Source organism: Castor canadensis, chromosome 1 (assembly GCF_047511655.1).
Source record: "Castor canadensis chromosome 1, mCasCan1.hap1v2, whole genome shotgun sequence".
NCBI classification, from domain to species: domain Eukaryota; kingdom Metazoa; phylum Chordata; class Mammalia; order Rodentia; family Castoridae; genus Castor; species Castor canadensis.
Genome location: NC_133386.1, coordinates 22,680,167 through 22,703,481, shown reverse-complemented (window position 1 = coordinate 22,703,481; position 23,315 = coordinate 22,680,167). Strand labels below are relative to the sequence as shown.

The window sequence follows — 23,315 nt, the reverse complement described above, 5'->3', positions numbered from 1 at the left end:
TTGAGTTGGCCTAAAACATTCTGAGTTTTATTTTGCCAGTCAAGCTTACATATACACAATAAACTGTCCGAGTTCACAATACTGGCAAATTTCAGGGCCAAGTTCTGAATCCAGGACTGTCTCATCAACAGACTGTATACTTTGTTATACACCCATTTCCTGAACATGCTCTTTGGAAGATTAAGACAAATCTTTGATCTGAGGACATAACTGTCAAAATATACAGATGTCACTAATATACTGACCAATGACAGGCACAGCATATTGAAATATTTTACCTGGGATTCATATGGTTATATAGAACTATCAATGAATAAGTTATGACATAGTTTTTGTTATGTTACTATATAATAACTTGACTTCCCCAAAGCAACACAGAATTCTGCCATCAGATGGCCTTCACCATCAGATGGCAACTCTTTTGAGTCTCCCTCCTGCTAGCCCACCCTACAGATTTTGGACTCACACTCCCACACTTCTGTGATCTAATTCCTTAAAATAAAACTCTATACACATATACTTCCAGATGATTCTCTTTTTCTGGAGAACACTGGCTAATGCGATTATGTACATGTCGTTGTTTGCCCCTAGGTTCATGGTTACTGCTAGCTTTAAAATTCTCTGAGTGCAGCAGATTTGTCCCCAGTCAAACCTGCAGAGACCACAGGCTCAACTGCTGGTTTGAGTGAAGTCTTGGGAGAGGCACTGAGTTAAGCTGGATCCACAATCCTGTCTCATAAAACTGTGACAAAATGTTGCTTAAAATATTCTGTGAATGGAACTTTAAAATTCTCCTTGGGACAATGTGGTATGAGACTGACTTGAATCTGGAATCTCCAGACCTAGGTCATGGCCTCTGGTCATTAGTTTGTGCAGACAATGTCTCTGGGTCTCATTTCCCTACTTGTAATACCAAAGGACTGGGCAGTGGAACTGTAGCTACTCTTAAATGCAACAATTCAGTGTTTCTAAATCCTACGATTCGTTTGTCAAAGTAAATACTGATAAAAGTAGCAAGAACCACACACCTTGGAAGTCAAGCCTATGGACTTGGTAGCAATGTTGCAGTTTCCTTTCTGCCTGTAACTGTGTTCAAATCCTGCTCTACCTCCCCGGCACCAACAGTGCTCTGTCACCAACTAGCCAACTAAGGTTAAATAACTTTTATGGCATTTCTGTGTATGTCCTCGGCATGGGTGTGTGCACGGAGTACAACCTGTGCTTCTGCCTCTGGATGTGTATACAGCCCTGGCCTCTGAAGGGTTTCTTCTAGTATTTTGTGAATTACCTCCGGCAAGTCACAAGGGGAAGGGTCCGGGTTACAAGTGTGAGCCCTTTTCAAGTGTGTCCGCATCCCTTTGCAAGACATTGCTTAATAGAAGCAAAGCAGAACAGGCAGCGGACTTTCCCCAATGAGTAAGTGGATTTACATTGGCAAATCAATCCCGCTTAAAAAATGTATGCATATCTTCCCAGTCCCTGTTAATATCCCATCTTAAATTGGATTTGTTTTGTTTTGAGAGAGGGAGACAGAGGGGAAGGGCTGGGAGGCGAGAAAGAGACAAAAGAAAGAGGAAAGTAAAGTCCAGCAATGTTCCCTGGAGCTTGGCGGAGGGGCCCCGGGCTGGGCGATGCCCACATGGACGTTTGTATTCCGAAACTTCCCGTTTTCTTCACCGAGGGTCTCCAGAGTCCAGCGTTGTGGGCTTTTGGGTGACCTCAGGTCTTCCCTGTCCCTTCCCCGCCTGGGAGCTGTGTCTGGCTCTGCGCCCATCTCCCATCCTCGCTGCGCCCGCCACTTTCTCCTCGCTGTCCCGCCCCGCGGGGTGACTTCTCTCTTTCTGCCCTGGGTTGACGGTGCTGGGTGGGGCAGCTGCGCCTTCGCGACTGCTCCCACCGGGGAGCGCCGAGCCCGGGGCCACCCGAGGGCGCGTGGAACCGGGCCAGACGCCCCGCGCCGCCGGGGCAGCAGCACCTGAGCCCCGTCTCTGCCAAGCCGCGGTGCCGGAAGCGCGGGCGTCTCGCACAGGCCAGGGAAGGGTCACCTAGACCCGGGGGTGGGACACCAGAGCCCCAAACGGGAGGGGGGCACCAAGGCCCGTCTCGAGACCAGGGGCGAGGACCTGCGCGTCCCGCCTTCCACCCTCACACGGGATCGCGGGCAGACTCGGCTTCCCCAGCCGTTCGCCCCAACTCTTCTGAGCTACTCGCTAAGGAGGAACCTGCCGCCCGCCCCCTCGCGCACCGGATCCGCACTTGAACTCTGCCGCGCCAGGGTCCACCTTGCGCCGCCCTGAGCGCGGGCGAGAAGCGGCTGCCGGGAAACCCGATGAACTCTCCAGAAAGGGCGTGACGAAGGGGCCAGCGGCTGCGCCCGGCCCAGGCGCAGGGGTCCCCTTTGTAGAGCAGGGGACAGCAGAGCGGCGCAAAGGCTTGGAGGATGACCGTGCTGCCTCTGGGAACTTGGGCGCAGTAATGCCAACATGTAAGTCTCACTTCTAGCCTCAGAATTCCTTCACATCTCCATTGTCTCCCTCCCCTGCTCCCTCAACTTAAAGGATTTTTGTTAAGGATTCCTTCTACTTTGACAGAATAAACCGGTTTGTCTTCACTTTGCCCCTGGAGGCACTGAGCAGTGAGTATTGCCAAATGGAGCTGTGACATTTGTGTGCGGCTTGCTTTCCTTTTTTTTTTTTTTTTAACCGCCCCTCCAGAGAGAGGTAAACCTCACTACTTTTGGGCGGTGTAAAAGGGCAGGGCTTCAAGAATGGGGAAAACGTGGTTTTGATTCAAATTAAACAAGGAGTAACAGGCAGTGCAGCTCTGTCCAGGGCTCTGGCCCTGCCAAGGGAGCACTCTCCAGCTGGGATCAACACCTGGAGCCTTGGAAGGTACTGATACGCCTGGAAAATGTTGACTTTGCACATTGTCTCCGTTGCCTGTAGAAGTTGTTCTTGGATCTGTGGGTTATTTGAATGAGTTTCTTTCTTTTCTTTTTAAGGAGTGCAGAAAAAGGTCTCAGTGTGCTTTGTACATTAACAAGTAATTAAGAAACTTGCCATTTTATGTGAGAGGGTCTTCCTATAGAATTATAACCATGTGTGCGTGTGTGTGTCGGGGGCGGGGTTATGGGAGGCTGAAACCTACAGAGTTTTTCTTGTGCAGATTTATCACCCAAATGTCTAGGTCCCTCAGAGTGACCCCGTGAAAGAGCCAAGCACTGCCTGGCCTTCCAGAATGGAAAAGGTAGAGAGTTCTCAGAAGGACAAGCGTGTTTTTGTAGCCAACTAAGCAGTTACTTTTTCTTGTAATATGAAATTTTCTTTCTGGAGTTTTATTTGAGCAAACACCTTGAAAGTCATTTTACCCAGTACCACTACTTAATGATCAAGAGTCTGTAGAAACTGATACGTATCAATTGATACTCCTTCCCTACTACTGGATCCTTACCTCCACCTGAATTTCATCTTTCAGTTTAGTACCTTGGGAAAAGACCTGCCCCTTCGGTCCTTTTTTCCTCTTCCTTACACTGTCCACCTCCCCCACACAGATGTTAAAGTAGGAGAGAGAGCAGTGTCGGCAAGCCTCGCATTCTTCATTCTGTTCTTGGTAAGTCTGCAGTGTAATTAGAAAGGAACCACTTTTAAAAAAAAACTGCCTTTGAAGTAATTCCACACTTGTGAGCTTTAAAGTTTCATTTATTCTAGTGGAATGGGCAAGGTGTAACTTGACAGAATTTATTTTGGGGTACAGCCAATAGTCTAATATAAGACTTGTTTTTACACACAGGCAACATATTTTGAATGAATATGAGTTTGTTTTCAACTTTACTCTTTCCTGAAAACACTCTCAGATCCTTAACAGCAAGATTTGTGTAGCTTACTTTCAGCTTTCCTAGGAATGAGATCCTATGGGAAAACAGCATATTACACATAAAAATGTGAATATCGGTTTGTTTCTTAAATAAAAGATGTGAAATTGACCAACAAGTAATGTAACAAATTTCCTGCTAATGCAATTAAGTTATGCAATCTGCTTGAATTTCATGTGATTAAAACATCATATGTCTTTATAGCACAAAGGCGTAAGTATTCAATACAGGTTTTACTTCATTGGTTTGAATTACTTTATTGAGCTATTTTGACTGAGGCTTTTCCATTTGTAACTATTTTTTCATTTTATTTATAATTCTTGTGGAATGGTTTAAGATGTTATGATTTTTTAAGATAATATATTGGCATATTAGAATACATGGAAATAATGGCAGCCTTTCCAAGGTAAAGATTCCTGCTACCTTGTTAAATAGTGTTTACACAGGGAGCATAAACTACATTATTTTTAAAATTTTAATTCTAATATGCTGAAGTACACAAACTGTTTAAGTGTATTTTCTGCCTATTCCTTGTTGAGAAAGAGTATTTGTGTATCATTATCCTTAAGTTTTGAAAGTATAGACTTTGTAAATGTATTTACGAGTTGTAGTGACTGCAGAGTTTTCATGCCCTCAGAAATTAGCAAGGCTTGCATTAATTGGTCTCAAATTGCATGAAGCTACTGTTCCGTTTATGCTTATATAAATTACATGACATTGTGCTTTTCCAGTGTGAATGGTGAATGAGGCCATTGTCTGCTGGCTTATGGGAAATATTAGAAGCCTGTAGTTTTACTCCCTAGCTGGACACGTCACTCTCATTTTTGGAAATAATGATTTGAGAGATATTCCATTTATGTATTAAAAATAAACTGACAACCACTTCTTCAAAACTGACCATTTTTCTAACTGCCCAATATCTTACAAAGTTTAAATATCTGATGGGACGATTAAAAGTTTCTAGAGACTATTTTAAAATTAAACTAAACAGAAAAAGACTGTTCAGTGTACTTGGTATACATGGACAAACATTGTATCTTTCTATTGTGATTTCCAGTGGGATTACATCATTACATCATCTACACTGTATGACATTATACTGCATTCTGGTTGACTGGGGCCAGTAACATTTAAAGGGTACATTAATCACAACTCAAAGTTCCAATAAAATTTGATTGTGACTACCTAACTATCATCTTTCTTGTGTAAGTATTACTCAGAATGGAATTATTTAGAATGACTTTAAAAAGCTTTCAAGATTAATTCATTTAAAACAGAGTAAATATGATAATGGCATAGGATTGGTTAAGAAGTCACAAATCTGTAAGAAAAATATTTATGTTGTAATAGAAAAGCACACAATTGACTTGAACTTGCCAATCCAAATAAAGGAAATCCAAATGAGACACTAGTTCTTCTATCAAACTGAGAGTGATTAAAGCAATAAGTCTCAGCAGTGATGAGAGTGTCACGAAATAAAAACAGATACACTTCAATATAAATTGTGCATGTTTAACTTTCTAGAGAAATAATTAAAAACCTGTAAGAAGGTTGCAAAAATAAAAAGAATACAAAGAACATCTGTGTACCCTTTACCCACAATTGCCTATGATAAATATGGACCCCATTTGTTTTGTCATTTCACTTTCCAACCCCCCCTTCCAAGGAAATTTTTTTTCTTGAATTTTCTGAGAGGAAGTTGTATACCTCAAAACTTCAGAATTCACTTTTTTAATTAAAAATTTAAGGATATTTGTGGACTAAATTACAGTTACAAAAAAGAAAACAAAAAGATTACATATTCCCTTTACCCAGTTCCCCCACTGGGGAACATTTTGTAAAACTACAATACAAAATCAAAACCAGGACATTGATACAATCTTCCTCTCTATTTTCCAATTTCTTGTGAGTTTGTGTATATAATTTTCAAGTTGACCGATGGTATAAGCCAACTATGCATGTTACTATTTAAATAAGGCTTAAATTTTGTGATAGTTTCAAGAATAAACCAGACTTTTTGAAATGGAGGCAAACCCAACTTAATACAATGTTGAAATTGAGTATTAGAATTGTGCTTTCTTTTTCTATATGTTGCTTAGTCTCAGGAACATGATCTTCAACCAGAAGAAATACTATTATGATGAGACTTGAATAAGCTAAATTACTGTTGTTTTTACTCTGGTAAACTTAAGGTATTTTTTCTGCCACTCCCAAATCCCTTTAGGACAAGGTTTGCCATAGAAACACAGTTGGAATATAGTCAAGGAAGTGAATTCCAACTGTTGGTATCAATAGAATTAGGACCTATTGATTTTTCTATTAATTTCAACATTTCCATACCAATTCCTCTTTAAATTGTGATTTTGTGGGCAAACTACTAGGAGTAGAGAGATGGAAGATGGTAGGTTTTTTAGATTATTTCAATGATGTATTTGTATAAAATTGTGTCTACGAGGGCTCACACCCACATGTAAAACAATCCCTATAAAAGAATTGCATTTTAAAGCCTTCTGAAACAGGACTCAAACATATTGTGTTTTGAAGCCTATACAGATGGAAAAAGGGAATAAGTTTTCAGTAAAGGTTTCTCAAAAAGGACAGCTGGGTTGGAAGGTAGGTGACACAAATAGTTTGAGGGTCCAGCTGCCACTGATCATGTGATCTAAGGCAGGTCATTTAATCTTAGTTGTCTTACCTGTGACATGATGATAGGTTTTATTGCACAATTTTTAGATTCCTTTCACATTATGTAAGTCTATGATTCTGTTTTACTTAAAAACATTTCTGCTCTCTCCTATAAAACTTTGAGGCCAAAATCAAGGATATAAGACTGTACTGTGTTTGGTAGTTCCTATTTAGATCCTTGGTAACCCTGTTTGGGATTTTCCACTCTTGTGAGAAAGTTGTTTAAATCTCAGGGATGTGTTTTTGCTAAGTGATCCCCTGAGAAGACCCACAATGCCTTCCTTCCTCTGTTCTATTCTTAATTTATTTGTTTCTGTTCTTCAGTAAACAGTAAAGTGGATGAAAGTTGGCCTGTCATATGGTTTATATTTGGTTTTAAGTGTTCACCTTGTCCTGGGCTCTTTTTCTGTCTAAAATGATGGAGTCTTGAGCCCTGCAATGCATCAAGTCTTGGTCATCATTTGGAGCTATTGCCTGATAGGATTGTAGGCAGCTTTGGTAAAACAGCTTCAGGACTGGATGTGGAACCTTTTATAGCAAAGAAAAAGTTGCGTGAGCACATAAAATAAACAGTGTTGTGAATATCCAAGCATGTCCCTGAGTTTTATTTAGAATATGTATGAACTTAGAAGGCGGACATTACTCATAGATCGATAAAGGGGAATTGTGCCACAAGAAGCTGGAATGCTGATACTTCTGTTAATATCTGCAAAGCTGGCCACCATGTTGGATTGGTCTCTTATTTTCCTGGACCTCAGTTTCCTCTTCTGTGAAATTCACAATTAGACTTCATCTTTGAAACTTCCAGCTCTGTAAACTTCTTTGAATATATAACTGTTCTTTTGTTTTAGAAGCATAGTCATTCATCCCCAGCATGAATGGGGAAAACCTTATTCATCCAGCCTCAATAGGAAATTGGCCCATTTTTCCAAATAAGTAAACTTGCTTTGCTACAGAGCTTATATCCTACCCTTTTAAAAGCCCCTGCTATAGGCAGTGAATATTATCTCTAGTTCTTTGGGGAGTTGGCAGTCCTATTTACAAATAAGCAAAAAGCCAAAAAACCCTCAGAGTTCAAGCACCTATCCCCCAAACCACACAGTTAACAGTGAGACAGGTTATGTCTTTGTGATTCCAGAGCCCACATCCACCATCATCATCGTCACCACCATTTTATTATTTACTTACTGAAACTTGCTTCTCATAAGTAGTAGCTGTCTTTAGTTTCAAATATTTTGGATGTATGGATTTGAAAACATAATTTTCATATAAAAATTACTCTTGAGAGCTTAGTCTTGTCCTGGATTTGAATGTTCAAAAGGAGAGCTGCCTGATGTTGGAGCTGATAGTCAATACCAAAATGTAAGTTTTATATATTTACAATTTTTGTATTAATAGCAGACATGAATAACCCATTTCCCTTTGTTTACAGGTGATCACAGAAGTGGCCATAAAGTCAATTGATGGGTGTTGGCATATGAGATTAAGCTTATTGTTCATTCTTGTTAAAGTCTTTTCTTTTGATTTCCCTGTGGACAGAATAACCACACTTACTCTGGGCTGATAGTAACAGTAATAATAGCTAATATTTACTGAACACTTGCTGAGTATACTGTTTTTAAAAGATATGTTCTTATTTAATCATCTAAGAAGACCTGTGGACTAGCTACACTGCTGATCCTTATTTTTACAAGTCACAGAAAGGAGGCACAAGTTGTCAAGTAGATTATCTGAGCTTTCCATATGCATAAGTAGCAAACCCAGGTCTTTCTGACTCTAATGTTTGTTCTGTTTGCTACGAAATGTTCTCCTGCAGTAAACGATTCAAAATTCAGGGTTCAGACAAATGCAGAAATCGTTTATAATCTACTTTGCTCCTTTGAGTATTTGCTTTCCAGTTTTCCTGTTTTTTTATTTAGTATTGCACATTTTATACAGGTAAGCAAACTGCAGGCTTCAAAGAAGGTACTGTGGTGGCTCGTTTGCCACCTATAGGCAAACTAACTCTGGAGATTTTAAGATCTCCTGCAGATTTTTTACTGCTACTTCTCTACCTACCTGCCTGAGGTCTCTTCTGCTCACCAATCCATTTGTGGTCCCTTTTGACAATAGGCTTTTATACTTGCTGCCCCCCTCACAGAATAGCCTGTTTTGATGGTGCTGACTCAATAGAATGCATCATACCACTATTTGGAGTCAAGATAATATGGATGTTTTTTTCTAAACCTTTACTTGATATGATTTTCAGTTTGAAGAACAGACCATTGTGCACAAGGACTTGAAAGAGTTTTGAAAGCATGAAACCATCTAATACCATTTGTTAGTTATTGTAATACTTGGTCTTTACCAGCCATTTTGCATGGAAGCAATGCTAGGAATGTCTCTGTATAGCTATGTTTATCTCAATCTAGCAAAAATGCTATGTCTTTCTTATTATCTGTAATGTTTTCTCTTCAACAAAATTGGAGTAGAGGACAGAACAGGTTCTGTCTGGAAGCGATGGGGGTGAGGGAAAGGAGGGCGGAGGGCAGGGGTATGTTAATACTTCAGTGCTTCAGTTTAGGGAATTGGAAAGCTTAAGAAATTTTATTTAAAAATTCCCATTTGATAAGTAGTAGATGCTATAAAATGAAAATGTTTTCTTAAACTCTTAAAGATTACAGAGAGATTGATGCAAGTATCCTCTATCTACTCAGATGGGCATGCTGTCTCGTGTCTGGGGAGGCTGAAGAGGGTGAAGCCGAACTTTTTTTTTAACATATGATGTGATGTTTTTTCTTTAATTGTCTGAATATTTTTATCCATTATCATGTAGAAATCACCCATGTCATATATTCTGATAAGGAAAGTGTAACCAAGTGGCAAATAAAATGCATGGACTTTTTTTTCTTTTACTTACTACCCTGATTAGGTTTTCCTTATCTTTTAAGTTTCTTTTAGGATATAGCTCAGTGGTACCAGGCCCTGGGTTCCATTGCAGCACTGCCAAAAATATCAAAAAAAAAAAAAAAAATCCTCTTTATTTGTAAATCAAGGCTGAAGAAGTTTTCTATTTGCAATCCCTGCTGGAAGTCTACACTTTGCCTTACTAGTCGTTGTGTTTTGCTCAATGTTACAGGTCTTGACTGTGACTTTCATTGCAGGATGTTAGACTCAGGTGGAATGTGGAGCTGCCATTGGAAATGGAAGCCAAGCCTCCTGTTCTTGTTTGCTTTAGGTATCATGTGTGTTCCTCACTCAGGTAAGACTCTTTCTCTCTGGTATCATGAAGTTAATAGTGATTTCATTGTCTTCAGTTAGAGTGTGCTATTTATTAACTTTACCTTTTTATTGCCATTCATCGCCCCTCCCCCATTTCTGTCTCTCTAGATTCTTGTCTTTGGTCTCTATCATTGCTCAATTCCACATGAATCTTGTTACTTTGATCATTGTTCTGTTTTCTGATGAGCTTATTTCTTTAATCTTTGCTGTCTTTCTTCCCATTTTATTTGTTTATTTAGTCCCTATTGAGTGATGAGATAACTGCATAACTGACATGAAAAAATGCCAGCTGTTTCTTCTGTTTTTTAATAAATATACAGCACTTAGTTCTCTTTTCAAGTTTTTATATGGTTATTTGTGGAAAGTACAGACTTTGCTATTTTCATTCATCCTGATTTTTATTAGCATGTTGCAATATTAAAGAAGAATTTGAAATTGTCCTTTTTATATTGCAGTTACGTAGCTTATCTGGTATGAAAAAGTTAACTTTAATTACAATATTTGGGGAGTTAAAATGTCTATATTTTGTGATTGCATTTTTTCCTTTCTTTGAAATATGTTTCTTTTGCTGTTGAAAAGTACATTTTTTATAAACAGCTAATTATATAAATAAACCAATCAACCTAGGAATGTGAATAATGTTTAAAAGGAAACTATCACTTCATTTGGTTTTATCACTGAGAAAACTGTACTTCTCTCAAGTCCACTCTGTTTTACCCTTTATTTCTCATACTGTATTTATTCAGTTTATTACTTTTTCTACTAGAATAAACCTGAAATGTCAGTTAAGAAAATCATTATTCTTCAAGACTTATGAAATTATTACTTGGGATTTAATAAAGATTTATGAGTTCTATGTCTATAATGCTATTGTATACAATATACTTAAAGAGTCATTGAAATAGATCATGTGCTAAAATCGCTTACTCATGGATCAAGAAGTTTTACTTGTATTTAATATGTAAATGCTTTTTTTTTCCAAGCCACCAAGTTTCTAAGTTTTAGCTACTAGCTTGGAAAATCCTTGGCACTTATTTAAAGTCTTCAAAACAAAACTGATCTTTGGGTGAATTTTTGTGTGTGTATTTGTTAGAATATCATTATAAAGTCAGTCTTTCTGTCCTTATGTCATAGCCAGAAGAAGAAAGACACTTGTAAAGAGATCTAAAAAATCAAGCATAAATATAATTTTTATGATGTACAGGGGTGAAATATTTTTTAACTTTCAAAGTGGTCCTCTAAGAACCAGTTCCATGATGTAAGATAAATTATGAGATGAAAATTAGTTGAGGTCCATTTACTTCATTTTTGTTAAGTTATGCATTTGTAATTTTCAAGGTTTCTTCAAACCAACTTACCTCAAATTGGGACTTTGTATGTTAGATGTCAACACTTTAAATTATATATGCACATTCCTGCATTTTAACATTTTAAATAAATAAAATGAAACACATGTTTTTAGGCAAATTAAAAGGAGTCAACCAGACTGGGGCTGGAATGAGGCAAGGGAAGCCCCTAAGGTTCAGAATGTAAAGCAACCACTACAGCAGCCTGCAGTCAGAACTTAAATGCTTTCAGCTATTCTCTCACCCAGGGATTTCTTTCCTTTTTCTTTTCACAGCGTCTTTCATTGCCCAATTCCTGTGTGCATCAAATAAGGCTTTGTGACACATAGTTTTTTGTGCTCACTCATGAGGCCAAAGTGTTTTATATCCATAAATCTCTTCCCATGACTTACTTAAAATGCCACAACCTCACATGTACTCACATGTAGATCACTGCACTCACCAAACATTTTAGAGTTTATTATGGGCATTTTAATATAAAATTCTCATCTCAGATAATAACCCAGAAATGAAGTTCTTTTTTTTTTTTTTTTTTTGAGGCAGAGTCTCTCTCTATGCAGTCTCAGATGGCCTCAAATTCGACTAGCCATCCTTCTACCTCAGTCTCCAAAGTACTAGGTTTACATATGTCTGCCACCTTGCCCAGTAAGAGTTCCTTAAAATGAACTCTCAAGCCAATTAGAATAGTACATTTTACAACTGTAGATATAACTAATATTTAGTTTTATCTTTTTGTAAATTAAATTTTGATGCTATATATTTAAAGAATAGTGCTTCATTGTAATGTCCTATCTTTATATACACATTCTGTCTTTTTTTTAATGACCTTGGATAACTCTGTACACTAATTCATGCCCAGTTGCTTTAAATGACACCTTGATGTCATTGTCTTCTAAATCCTCATTTTCAAAGTCACTTCTCTGATTGCTGATTCTCATTTATTCTTGGGTTTGTAAAAGACTTCAAACATCATATGTACAAACAGAATGCTGCTTGGTTTCTACTTTTCAATGTCAAATTTCTTTGTCTCTCAGTCTTTTTAACCCACTGTACTAACCCACTGTTCCCTCCCATTCTCACTATTTTCTAGACTTTGACCTTGCATTCCTAGCACCCTCTTTTCCCTAATCTTTAAGTGTTCTCTTCTCACTAAAAATAATCCTGGTTCCTTTTGACAGTCTGATCTCAGTTTAATTATTGCTACCTCAGATAATTCTTACCATCCCACAATTTAAGAGTCCACTCTCGTTCTGTCGACTCTCATTCTATCGTATTATTCTGTGATGATCTGTAGAGATTTTGGTTATTCTCTTCATTGCTAGTGTTTTGCTAATTTGACTCTCATAGCCAGGTTGAAGGTTGGCAAAATACTTTTGATTCTTAGGACTGGTATCTATTTCAGAAGACTAAAAGTTAGAATCTTGTACTTTAATTCTGATAACATTCATAGCTTAATTTATTTAATAGAATTAACACATCAAACCTCCTAGAAAGTAAGCTAACTGTATATTCATGAAATACCGATAAAGCAATTAGCAAGGTTTATACCTTTCAGGATTTAAAAATACATAGAAAAACAACTCATTGTATTTTGATAAGTGATGGATGTAACTTTTAATAAGAACTACAACAAAATGACAATTGAATATTAAAACTGGTTCTTCCAAAATTCAAGTAAAAATAATAAAATGGAAATTTTTTTACTCATTAGTTGACAACATTTAGAAAGGTTGATAACGTCAGTATAATCAAAGACTTTGATCAAAGAGTATACACTAACTCTGAGAGAGTAATTGGGCAACATGTTTTGCAAATGAGGACTGTGCATACTGGAATATCACTCCCACATGTAGGCATCTATCCTGTAAAAGCAAAAAATACACGGATTATGAAATGGTGAAATATATGTCCTCTAACTAGAGCATTGTAAAACCAGACAGTTGGAAAAGACTAATTGTTCATCACAAAAGGGGAATGATGATATAAATTATTTTGCATTTGTTCCATGAAACAGTGTGTAGCTCTTCAAAACAAGGGTAAACTGTACATATTGGCTTGTATATTTGTTCATGATAATAGTGTTAAATTAAAAAAACAAATTATAGAACAATGTAAGATTATCTCAGGTTTGTAATAATTTGTATTGCAAAACTGGGATACCTTATGGACCTATATTTGTAAAAGACTGTGGGAACATAATAAAAAGTAGAATGACACACACCAGACTTTATTAGACTGGGTTGTCTCAGAGGTATAGTTTAGAATGAGAAGGGTGAAGACAATGGAATTTTATATACTCTGAATTTTTTTTTGCCTTGGTACAATGAACATGTATTATTTTAGCAATTTAAAAAATAACCTATTGAATTTCTTTCTTAAAAATCACATTAAAAAATGGTCAGAGAGACCGTTGAAGTGTATGACTATATTAATCTTCTATGAGTCACTTAACCATTACCTCTGGCTCTTTCTTCACTTGATAAGAATCTCTGAAAGGTGTTTCAAGCAATAACCTCTCTTTATGTGGCGTGGCACTCCATGACTCTGAAGATGAATGATGATATCTCAAGCAGGCAGAGGGTTATGGTTTCAAGTAGAACTAGGAACAAACAGCCATGAGCCAATGAATTCCTAAGCAACCAGTAGCCTGTTTCAACAGAGATAGCCTTAGTCAGGAGCACTGTGGGAGGAGCCTCCCTTCTCTCCTGAAAATCAGTGATATCAGCAGATTGCAGTGTTGTTCTGACATCCCTGAGACATCAGCAGCTGAAAGGGGAAATGACTCTGAAAGTACAATCTGGCCTAAACTGGGTACTTTCTAGCCCAAAACACAGCTTAGTTCTAGAAGGCAAGTGATTGGAAAGAAGAAATCTTGTGCTATTTTTTTCTTCTTTGCTTGTATGTTAATTTTTCTCATGATCATATAATGAACAATTATAATCTATTATTAATTACATTGTAATCTGCATTTAAGTATTAAATAGATGTTGTATACTAATTTTTGTTTTTGATTAAAAAGCTTTCAAATGTTCCCAAAAATAATTCTTTTATGAATCTGCAAATTTAAAAGCCATTCTAATATTAATGTACACTTAAAATCATTAAATGCATCTGAAAGATAAAAAATAAGATTCTAATTGTGTAAGCTATTTTTAATAGGTAGTGAAAAATGTGTATGTGTCTTCCAAAATGTTCCAAATTAGTGTCTGAAGTTTTCAGCTAAAGGGCCATTTTCCCATTCCAGACCTCAGATTAAAAGACCCAGTTTGATTGATGAAGTAAAGCTAGGAAGTTTTACATAAGTATTTTGAGGTATTTTTCCAGATAATTTCTTTCATGTACTATTGAATAATCTGAATTTGATAATTAAATATGAAATGCTATATGAAGAATTATAAAGTTAATTACTTAAACATGGAATGGGAGTGACATCACCACAGCGACAATTCCAAGTGACCAACCAGTATGATGAGGACCCTAATGAATCTGACCCTCCCCCACCTTAGTTGATATTGGGAAGGGAAGGACATGGACATAGAGTCCGCTTTTCTCCGGGCAGGTGTTAATTGTCTACAGGCAAGTATTAATTGTCACAGTCATTGTCTCCAATACATGTATCCAATAATTTGGAGAGAATTGATGATCAAGCAGACCAGGATGCTGATGGATCATGAACAACCCAAGGAATGTTCCAGAGCTGACCCTCTCTACAGCAAGCTATGTGTTATACCATTGGGACTGGCTGCAACTGTGAACTCCCTTTGTATCAGCCATAATACTTTTTTTTTCTGTATATCAAGTTGTTTTGTTTAAAGTAAAAATCCTACTGAATCAAAATTGATTGAGATAAATGTCACTTTTCCTGTGGTGTAGTGAAGTTAGTAGCAATATGATACTGGTCTTTAGGTATATGAAAAGTTGTTAGGTAGAAAGGACAACTGACTTATTCTAAAGCACAGAGTTAGGACCAGTGAGATGATGCTCTAACCATCAAATAACTCTCCTAAGAATTGATTGCCAAGAAAATAAAACCAATTCTCCTGCCACTTCCTATCATTGGCATTTGGCACATGAAACAAGCTCATATTGAGAAGAATTTGTACTAGAACTCTTGAGACCTCATCAACCTGTGATCAATCAGAGGAGATGAATGATTGATCATAGGAGAGTGTATATGTTATACAGTCTGGTTATTTTATTATGCACACAGAATTTTAAAGTTTTTTTTTTTCAAAAGTTTCTTCTGTGTGTTGTTCCTTTCAATTTTATCAGCTATTTTTTTTTCAATCTTGAACTAGAACTAGAAATTGAGCAGGTAACTTTCTTCAACAAAACAATCTTGGGAAAACTCTAGACTTTGAAAGGTATATAGTAAATTTGAGATTTGAGTAGGTATGAAATGTTCTAGCTTTTTCAAATTACTAATCCTTTAAGGAGTTTTTCACTCATTTTCAGCAGTATACATATTAGAATATGTACATTTTAGCACTGTTTTTATTAAAGTTGCAATGTCATAGTGTTCAGTAAGTAAAGATTGTGGAAAAGAACAAAATGAAGAGGAACCAAAGATAGAGGAAAAACAAAAACATATTTCAGATTTAATGAGTAAATATATTTTACAGGGTGTGGCAGCAGGAGGAGGAAAGGTGGGAGGAAAGATGAGAAAACATATTAATCCCGTAACAAGTACAAACTCACATAAATATCCTTTCCCTCCATTGAACTAAGATGATGAAACACCTGAAAAGAAAACAAGGCTGTTTCAGATTAACTTTCTTCCTCTCGGAGGGCAATAAAGTAGCTCAATGGAAGCTATGCTAATGCGATAGTTATGTGGTTAAGAATAATTATCTTGATTTTTTTAAAAAGAAGGTTATAAAAAATTTGCAGTTAATTAATCTTTTGAATGAAAAATTTCCTCAGGAAAACAGTTCAAGTTATAATGTGTTACACATCAAAATATCTTAGTTTACAGTCATTCCTAAGCCAGTTTATCTTAAATTTTGTGGTTTAGAAATGATATGTTCTTTAAAAATATTATAAAATTAGTCAAGTGTTATCAATCAAAAAAGGTGTGTGTTCTGATACCTTCTGCTGCAAATCTGGTACTGCCAGTTTAGAGGGGAACTGTTTGTACTCAAAGCCAGATGATAGATAGGTCATGCCAACTCATTTAAAATCAGGATCTTTTCATTAATTAGATGATAACACTAGTTATTATTTTTGGTCTGGAAAAAGCTGCACAAATGAGCAAATGCTCATAATTATTGCAAATTCCCAAACAGAAGGTTCATTTTACAAGATTCTTCATGTGATTCAAACTTCAAACAGTACCATTAAAGTACAATGTAGACCAGGAAAAGGAAAGGAAATAGAAGTATTGATCACTGCAAGTACACACACACACAGTTCCTTCCTTCTTTTTCTTATTTTGTTTTGGCAATACTAGCCGTTGCACTTAGGGCCTGATGCATGTTAGACAAGTTCTTCCACCTGACGTACCCCATCTCCCAGTCCTCTTGCTGTTTGTTTGTTTCTAGATAGAGTCTCATGCTTTTGTGTGAGTTGGCCTTGGAGTTTGAGCCTACTACCTCTTTGAGCCTACTACCTCTACCTCTGGAGTAGCTGGGACTGTAGGCGGGAACTACCACCCCAGATTTTTTTTGAGTAGAGTCTAACTAACTTTCACCCAGGCTGGACTCAAATGGTGATTGTCTTATCACCACCTCCCACGTAACTGGGATTACAGCCATGTGACACCATACCCAGCCCAAATCCTTTATTTGCTTTATGCTTTCAGTATATGTCCAGAAACACGACATCATGTATGATTGATATTTGCCTTTACTAAGGATAAGCAATGATTTATCTGAGCTACTGGCTTCACTGAACAGAACTTAAAGGCAGAAGATTAGTGTTTCGAATCACAGTGCTTTCAGTGGCTGTAGTAATGGTGCCAGAAAAGGACTTTGAGAGGCCATCTACCTTGATGTTGGTTTTTTCTCTTTTTTGGGGAGGGGAGGGTAGGTTCTCAGTATATACCCACCACTTCCTGAGTTCTTTTAATCAGACAGTGTATACCAGTTGTCTTTGGCTCATCAGAGGGGAAGATTAGTTTTTGGTTTTGCTTTGCAATACTGGGGATTGAACCAGGGCCACATGCATGGTAGGCAAGTGCTCTGTCCTGAGCCTGGCTCTTTATTTGGACTGATAATCTTACCTCTGTTTAGAATGGCAGCCTGAAAATCTGTTACTTGTGGGAAGCTCAGGACCACAAAATAAAATTCCTGTTGCAATACCGATGAAGCCCTAGTATTTCAACTAATGATACAGTTTGTGGTTTTTCTGTCAGAGCCTTCACTAAGGTGACACGGCACTTTTCCCTTCCAGCTTGTGAATCCCAATGCTTAGTTGGCATTTAGATAGAGTCTGAGTACTCTTCATCATTTGACTTGCACTTACATGTCTTACACACATATCAGAGAGGTCTGCCTCTTCTGTATCCATTTCAGAAGAAGGTTCTCTATGGCCTATGACATTTAGGCCCTCTCTTATATCTTAGGTGGAGTCCATTTTCAAACATAAGACTACTGATTGCAGCACCACAGAAGATGTGGCCATTAAACATGTAGTAAATGAATTGGGTGTCTTTGCAGCTGCTGTTCTGAATTTTATTTCTTTGTACTGGCAAGCTGCCACGCTAAGATTTTGAATTCCCCTTAGCAATATGAGTCTAGCTGCTCTAAAAGTTAGACTTTCTTAATCAGAGCTCTCCCCTCCCCCCCACTATTATTAAAATATACTGAACATTTGTGAGAGCATTGCCATACTTAAAAGAGTTGCAGAGAGAATAGAGTTGGTTATTCATACTCTTTGACTTGTTTAAAAGCTAAGACTGTGCCATCCTGATACTATAATATTGTAGCTGAGTTTATGTGTATCTGTCTATCTGTGTGTGTCTATCTATTTATGTCTCTATCTATCTATCTGTCTATCTATGATCTAACTATCTATCTGTCTGTGGAGCTTTTCCTGGCTGTGCAAAGCTAAATCATAGCTTTATGGGGAGACTGACATGAGACAAAATAGTAGGATGCAGTGTAATATGTGACTTAGTAAAATGGCAAACATGACATCAAATGATAGCAGAAGAAATCTCAGGAACATTCTCATGGAGGAGATAAGGTTAAATGAGTCTTTTAGTATGGATGACGAACAAAACATTTTAAAACTGAGATGGCAGGTTGTAGGTGTGATTCAAGTAGTAGAGTGTCTGCCTTGCAAGTTCAAAACCCAGCACCAGAAATAAAATCTGATATTGCTTCATCATTGGCCATTTTAGCACATTTCTATGCAACTAGATCGCATGGCCAGCTATCAAACTGAAGCAACCATGGGAGTAGATTGTACTCTAATATCAGCCCTGAGTGATAACAGAAAAATGGGCAGATGGAGATGGGCACTGAAATGGAGAATGGTGAATCTAGGCAGAGAAAGGGTCAGAGCCAGGGCAAACTCATGAAAGCATTAAACTATTTTGTAGAAACATGAATCCTTTTAACTAGAATAAAGGGTAACTTCATATAAGGTAAGGAATGAGGTTAGACAGGGAAGTAGGAAGCAAAGAAAGGATGATGCTAACAGAACTGAGTGAGCACTTCCGGTAGGGGAGATAGACATATCTCCACTATCTATAATGCAATAAGTTTTGTGCAACTGGAGGGGAATGCTGAAGGGCAAAGAAGTTAAGAATGTTCTTGGAGGCATAGGCTAATCAGTGGCAGAATTGTCTTTTGTTTATTGAATCTGCATGCTTTTTTCCTCTGTTATATTGTTGTGCTTCAGAAGTGGCAGCCTTAATTTCGCCATTGGTGAACAGCATTGACATTCAGATCAACAAGCTGGAGATGGTAATAAGACTTCAGGAACCTGTGATGCCTTCTCCTCCTTGTTCAGACTCCTTTTGCTATGACTAAGGGTTGCTAAATTTAGATCAGAAATGTCTGTGTTTGTAACTGTTGCTCATGTCCACTAGGTATTTTGTAATCACTCTTAATCTCTCTGAATCCAGTGTTCTTATAATCTATAGTTAGAATCAATGTCACCACCCTGATTCAGGTTCCTTAAAAGTTCTCATTGCCTATAGGATGGAGTCCACATCCATAACTTCTGTACCTTTGAAGGTTCCTAGCTTTATAATGTTCCATTAAGTCCTAGCAAACAGTAGGGTATCAATTAAATATTGAATAATTGCAGAAATTAAAGAATTTATATATTTTTTGCTTAGCAAAAGCAGAATTGCTATCGATATCCAGTTATTTTACAAAAGAAATTTTTGCTTGCCCCAGGTGCAATGCTGACTTTTCAAAAACAAATGAGTCACTCCTATCTCTGTGAAAAACCTGCTATTTAAGGAAAGAAGTGTCATAATTATTTGTCACCGAAAGAAGAGAATGACCACTCTGGTATAATAACCAGAATCATTTCTTTTTAATTTTTACTTACTCCAACAGCTAAATTTCTCAAAGAAACTCATTTTTTAGTGATAAACTAATCTCATTGCTATTAAAATGAGCACTTGAAAGATTTTTATTTTTGTTGAAAATAGAAAGCTGTGATTTCTTTCTTAAACATTTTTTTTAATCAATCTCCCACTCCCCTTCCCTTCTGGTGTTCTTTTTCATAGTTATCCTATCATCCTTTGTAAACCTTTTCTTCTGGTTCATACCATTCCCAGCTTAGTCCACATATCTATTTCAGATTTTTTAAAAGCAAACAAAACTTCCTTACCAGCCCCCTAAGTCTTTGCTTATTTTGAGCTTCCATTTTCCTTCATTACTCCCATCATTTCTGAATGTCTTGAAAGAGTATTCTATGTTTGAATTTATTACACCCTCACCCTTAAAATGAATATTATGTTTTTGAGATTCATTACAAAGTATTAATTTGTATTGTGCAATTATGTTATAGTTTTCTAAAACTTCAGAGATCCCCTGCCTAGTCTGAAACTCTTTAGGTTTTTTTATTAAAAATATTTTAAGTAGATGAAACATATTTTCTTCAGTAATATTTGCTATTAATGAGACCAAAAAGCATTTCTCCATAGGAAGCCTGGATTAGGATGAGATTGTGTCACAAAATGAGCTGGCTAATGATTCAGAATTCAGTCTTTTTATAATCAGCTTTGAGGGGACACCTTTTTTGCATAAAGGTTTTAATATTCTTCAATATTCCTTAATATTCATGTTCATTTAGGTGCCTCTGACTTCCTAAAAAAGCTCATAGAACTTTTCCCCTCTTTTAAATCTGATTTGCAACCTGATTTGCCTAATTAGTTCCATTTCCCATTCTTATTTTCCCCTTTTGAGTACTTTTTAATATTCCCATCATCTCTTAAATTTTTCTGTAAGACAGCTATTAAGATATTTATTTCACATAAGGAAAGGGTGAAGGAGGGTGAATATGGTGTAAACATTATGTACTCATGTATGAAAGTGGAACAATAAGACCTGTTAAAACGATTTTAAGGAGGGGGGGATAAAGGAGAAAGATGGAGGGGGTGATTGTAATTAAAATATATTGTAAGCACTTTAGTAAATGTCACAATGCATCCCAGTACAAAAATAATATGCTAATGAAAAATTAAAATTGAAAAAGATATTTATTTCAAACTGGTTGGCTCAAGTGAAACTAAGAAAAGACTTGTCTTTATTCTCTGTCCACTATGGTGGCTGATCTGACTTTATGTAAATATTATCTTTGTTATAATGATAGCCATATATCACTTAAGGATGGGGATACATTTTGAGGGACGTGCCATTAGGTGATTTTGTCATTGTGTGAGCACATAGAGTAGACTTACACAAATTGCTATGCTATGATGATATAAATGTCACTAGATGGTATAATCTTATGGGACCACCATCTTATATGCAGCCTGTTGTTGACAGAGATGGTATGTGCACATGAGTGGATATTGGAAAGCACCTTGAATTGGGAATTTTAGGCTAATTTAAGGTTAAAAGTCCCATTAAGAAGAAGTAGAGACATACAAATTAAATACCTTTAGTGCTATAAGTCATAATTTATTGTGTTAGTCAGAAACACATAATTCATTAGGCTTTGCTAAAATAGGTTACAAGATTTTTTAAGCTTTCTGGACAGAATATATAAACTGAGCCAGTTTTGTTATTCATTTGGAGGTATAAGACTGGACTTGAAATCTATTAAATAATAATATCATATATAATTTTGTTTCTCCTCAGTTTACAGGATGAGGATGCCTTTCACATTTTAAAAAGACCATGATACCCTAAAAGTATTTTAAAATTTAGCAATCCTGATCAGAAATAAAATCAGAAAATATTTTGTAGACTGTTGGGGTTTAAATAAGAGTGAATCCTATATTACTTGAGAGAAAAATATCCCTTTGAGAAATATATTTTTCAAAATGTAAGACTGTTGGATTTTATTTAAACTTGCATTGTTCATATCAAGTATAAAGGAACTTTTTGATGCAGCTAGGCTGATGATGGAAATGAAATAGTTGCTTTGAGTATCAGTAACATTAACTTGACTCTGAGTAACTTGATCAATTAGTAGCATGAGTTAACATGCCAACTCTGAAAAGAGCTTTTGCGAAAATATTCTTCTACAATCAGAGACACCTCCTCAATGTATCATAGGGCTTTGTTCCCGGTGGGCTTTAAGTAGGAGATACAGTTAATCAGCACCTTAGAAGCTATGTGCATCATTGTTCAGCTTTGGTTCCAGCAAACTCAGGCAGAGAGGGCTTAGAGGTAGTTGCTTGGGTAATTGATTTCTGTTTTTCTGGGTGCCCAGCCTTGATGCAACTTGATCAAAAGTTAGCGTCATCCAAGCATGGAGGCAAACACCTGTCATCCCAGCACTCAGAAGGTTGATTTTGGTTTCTGTTCTCATTTATTCAATAAATGAATGTACGGCAGCTCTGTTTGGAATTCTCCAATAAATTGAGAAAAGATCCTGTGAATTGATTTGTTTTAAAACACGTATGGATTATAATTTCAGAAATAGTTGTAATAATTACATATGATGAAAGACAACCTAAATATTCAACAGTAAGAGATTTGATGGACTGGGGATGTAGCTCAGTGGTAGAGTGCTTGACTATCCTGTGTAAAGCTCTGCCTTCAATCCCCTGAACTAAGGGAAAAAAGGAGTGCAGGGAGAGATTTGCTAATTATGGTGTATTTACATTTTGAAAGGTACAATTATCCCTAACTTTATATATCTCAAACTTTGTTTTTTCAAATGTTTTATAAATAAGAATAAAGATTAAAATATAATTTTAAAAAAGCAGGACACAAAACTATGCATAGTATGCTTTTTAAAACAATAGTGTAAGTGAACAAATTAAAAGACATGAAGCAAGATGGCAGTCTTCATGTGTTTAATTGTTTCCAACAACATTATACAATATCAATGTGTAATCATTGTTTTTATAATTTGATATGGACATTATGCATAGATGTGTACACACGATGTATACATGTGGTACTCCTTGTTATGTGCATATACATATATTGATAGCATTTTGTAGTCTAATTCTACTAATTTTTGCGTAAGAAAGTTAATTTGAATAGTGTTAATCTGTCTTGAAAATGAGAAATATCACTTTATTTCCACAAGGCTGGCTAAAATTAAAAAGACTGAAAATTACTAGTGTTGTTGGTGAAGAATGGGACAACAGGAACTTGCATATGTGGTGGGTGCAAGTGTAAAATGGTATAGTCACTTGGAAAACTGCAGTAGTTTCTTATAAACATATATTTGTGTACTATGATATTATTGGGTACTTATCCAAAGGATATGAAAAATTTGTCCATTAAAAAAGTTCTGTAAGAATTTATAGCATCATTAGTCATACAATAGCACCAAAATGAAAATTCAAATGGCTATCGGTGTGTAAATGGATAAGCAGATTTTGTAATATTCATGAAATAGAATATCATTCAAAGAAATGGAGCAGACTACCGAGGCATGCAGCAACGTGAGTTGGGTATCTAAAACTTGCTGAACAAAGGAAGGAGAGTACAACTGTGATTCAGTTTACACTGATTACAGAATAGGCATAATTAATCTTCAGTGATAAAATCATAATGTTTGTGGCT

At 36.6% G+C, this 23,315-nt stretch overlaps 1 protein-coding gene across 10 annotated transcripts in view; it reads left to right on the top strand.

Moving 5' to 3' along the window:
• Nucleotides 1-1,833: 1,833 nt before the first annotated feature.
• Adgrg6 (adhesion G protein-coupled receptor G6) overlaps nt 1,834-23,315 on the top strand; it is a 134,970-nt gene continuing 113,488 nt past the window's right edge. For 4 of the 10 annotated variants that reach the window (XM_074073240.1, XM_074073272.1, XM_074073275.1 and 1 more), the window contains exons 1-2: nt 1,834-2,485; nt 9,700-9,797. In XM_074073240.1, coding sequence (XP_073929341.1) covers nt 2,484-2,485; nt 9,700-9,797 — 100 coding nt within the window. In that variant the 5' untranslated portion in view covers nt 1,834-2,483. Of the gene's footprint in view, nt 2,486-2,598; nt 2,892-3,550; nt 3,610-4,928; nt 5,077-9,699; nt 9,798-23,315 lie in introns of those variants that run through there. The other 6 variants (XM_074073266.1, XM_074073287.1, XM_074073256.1 and 3 more) reach the window with 5 other exon arrangements.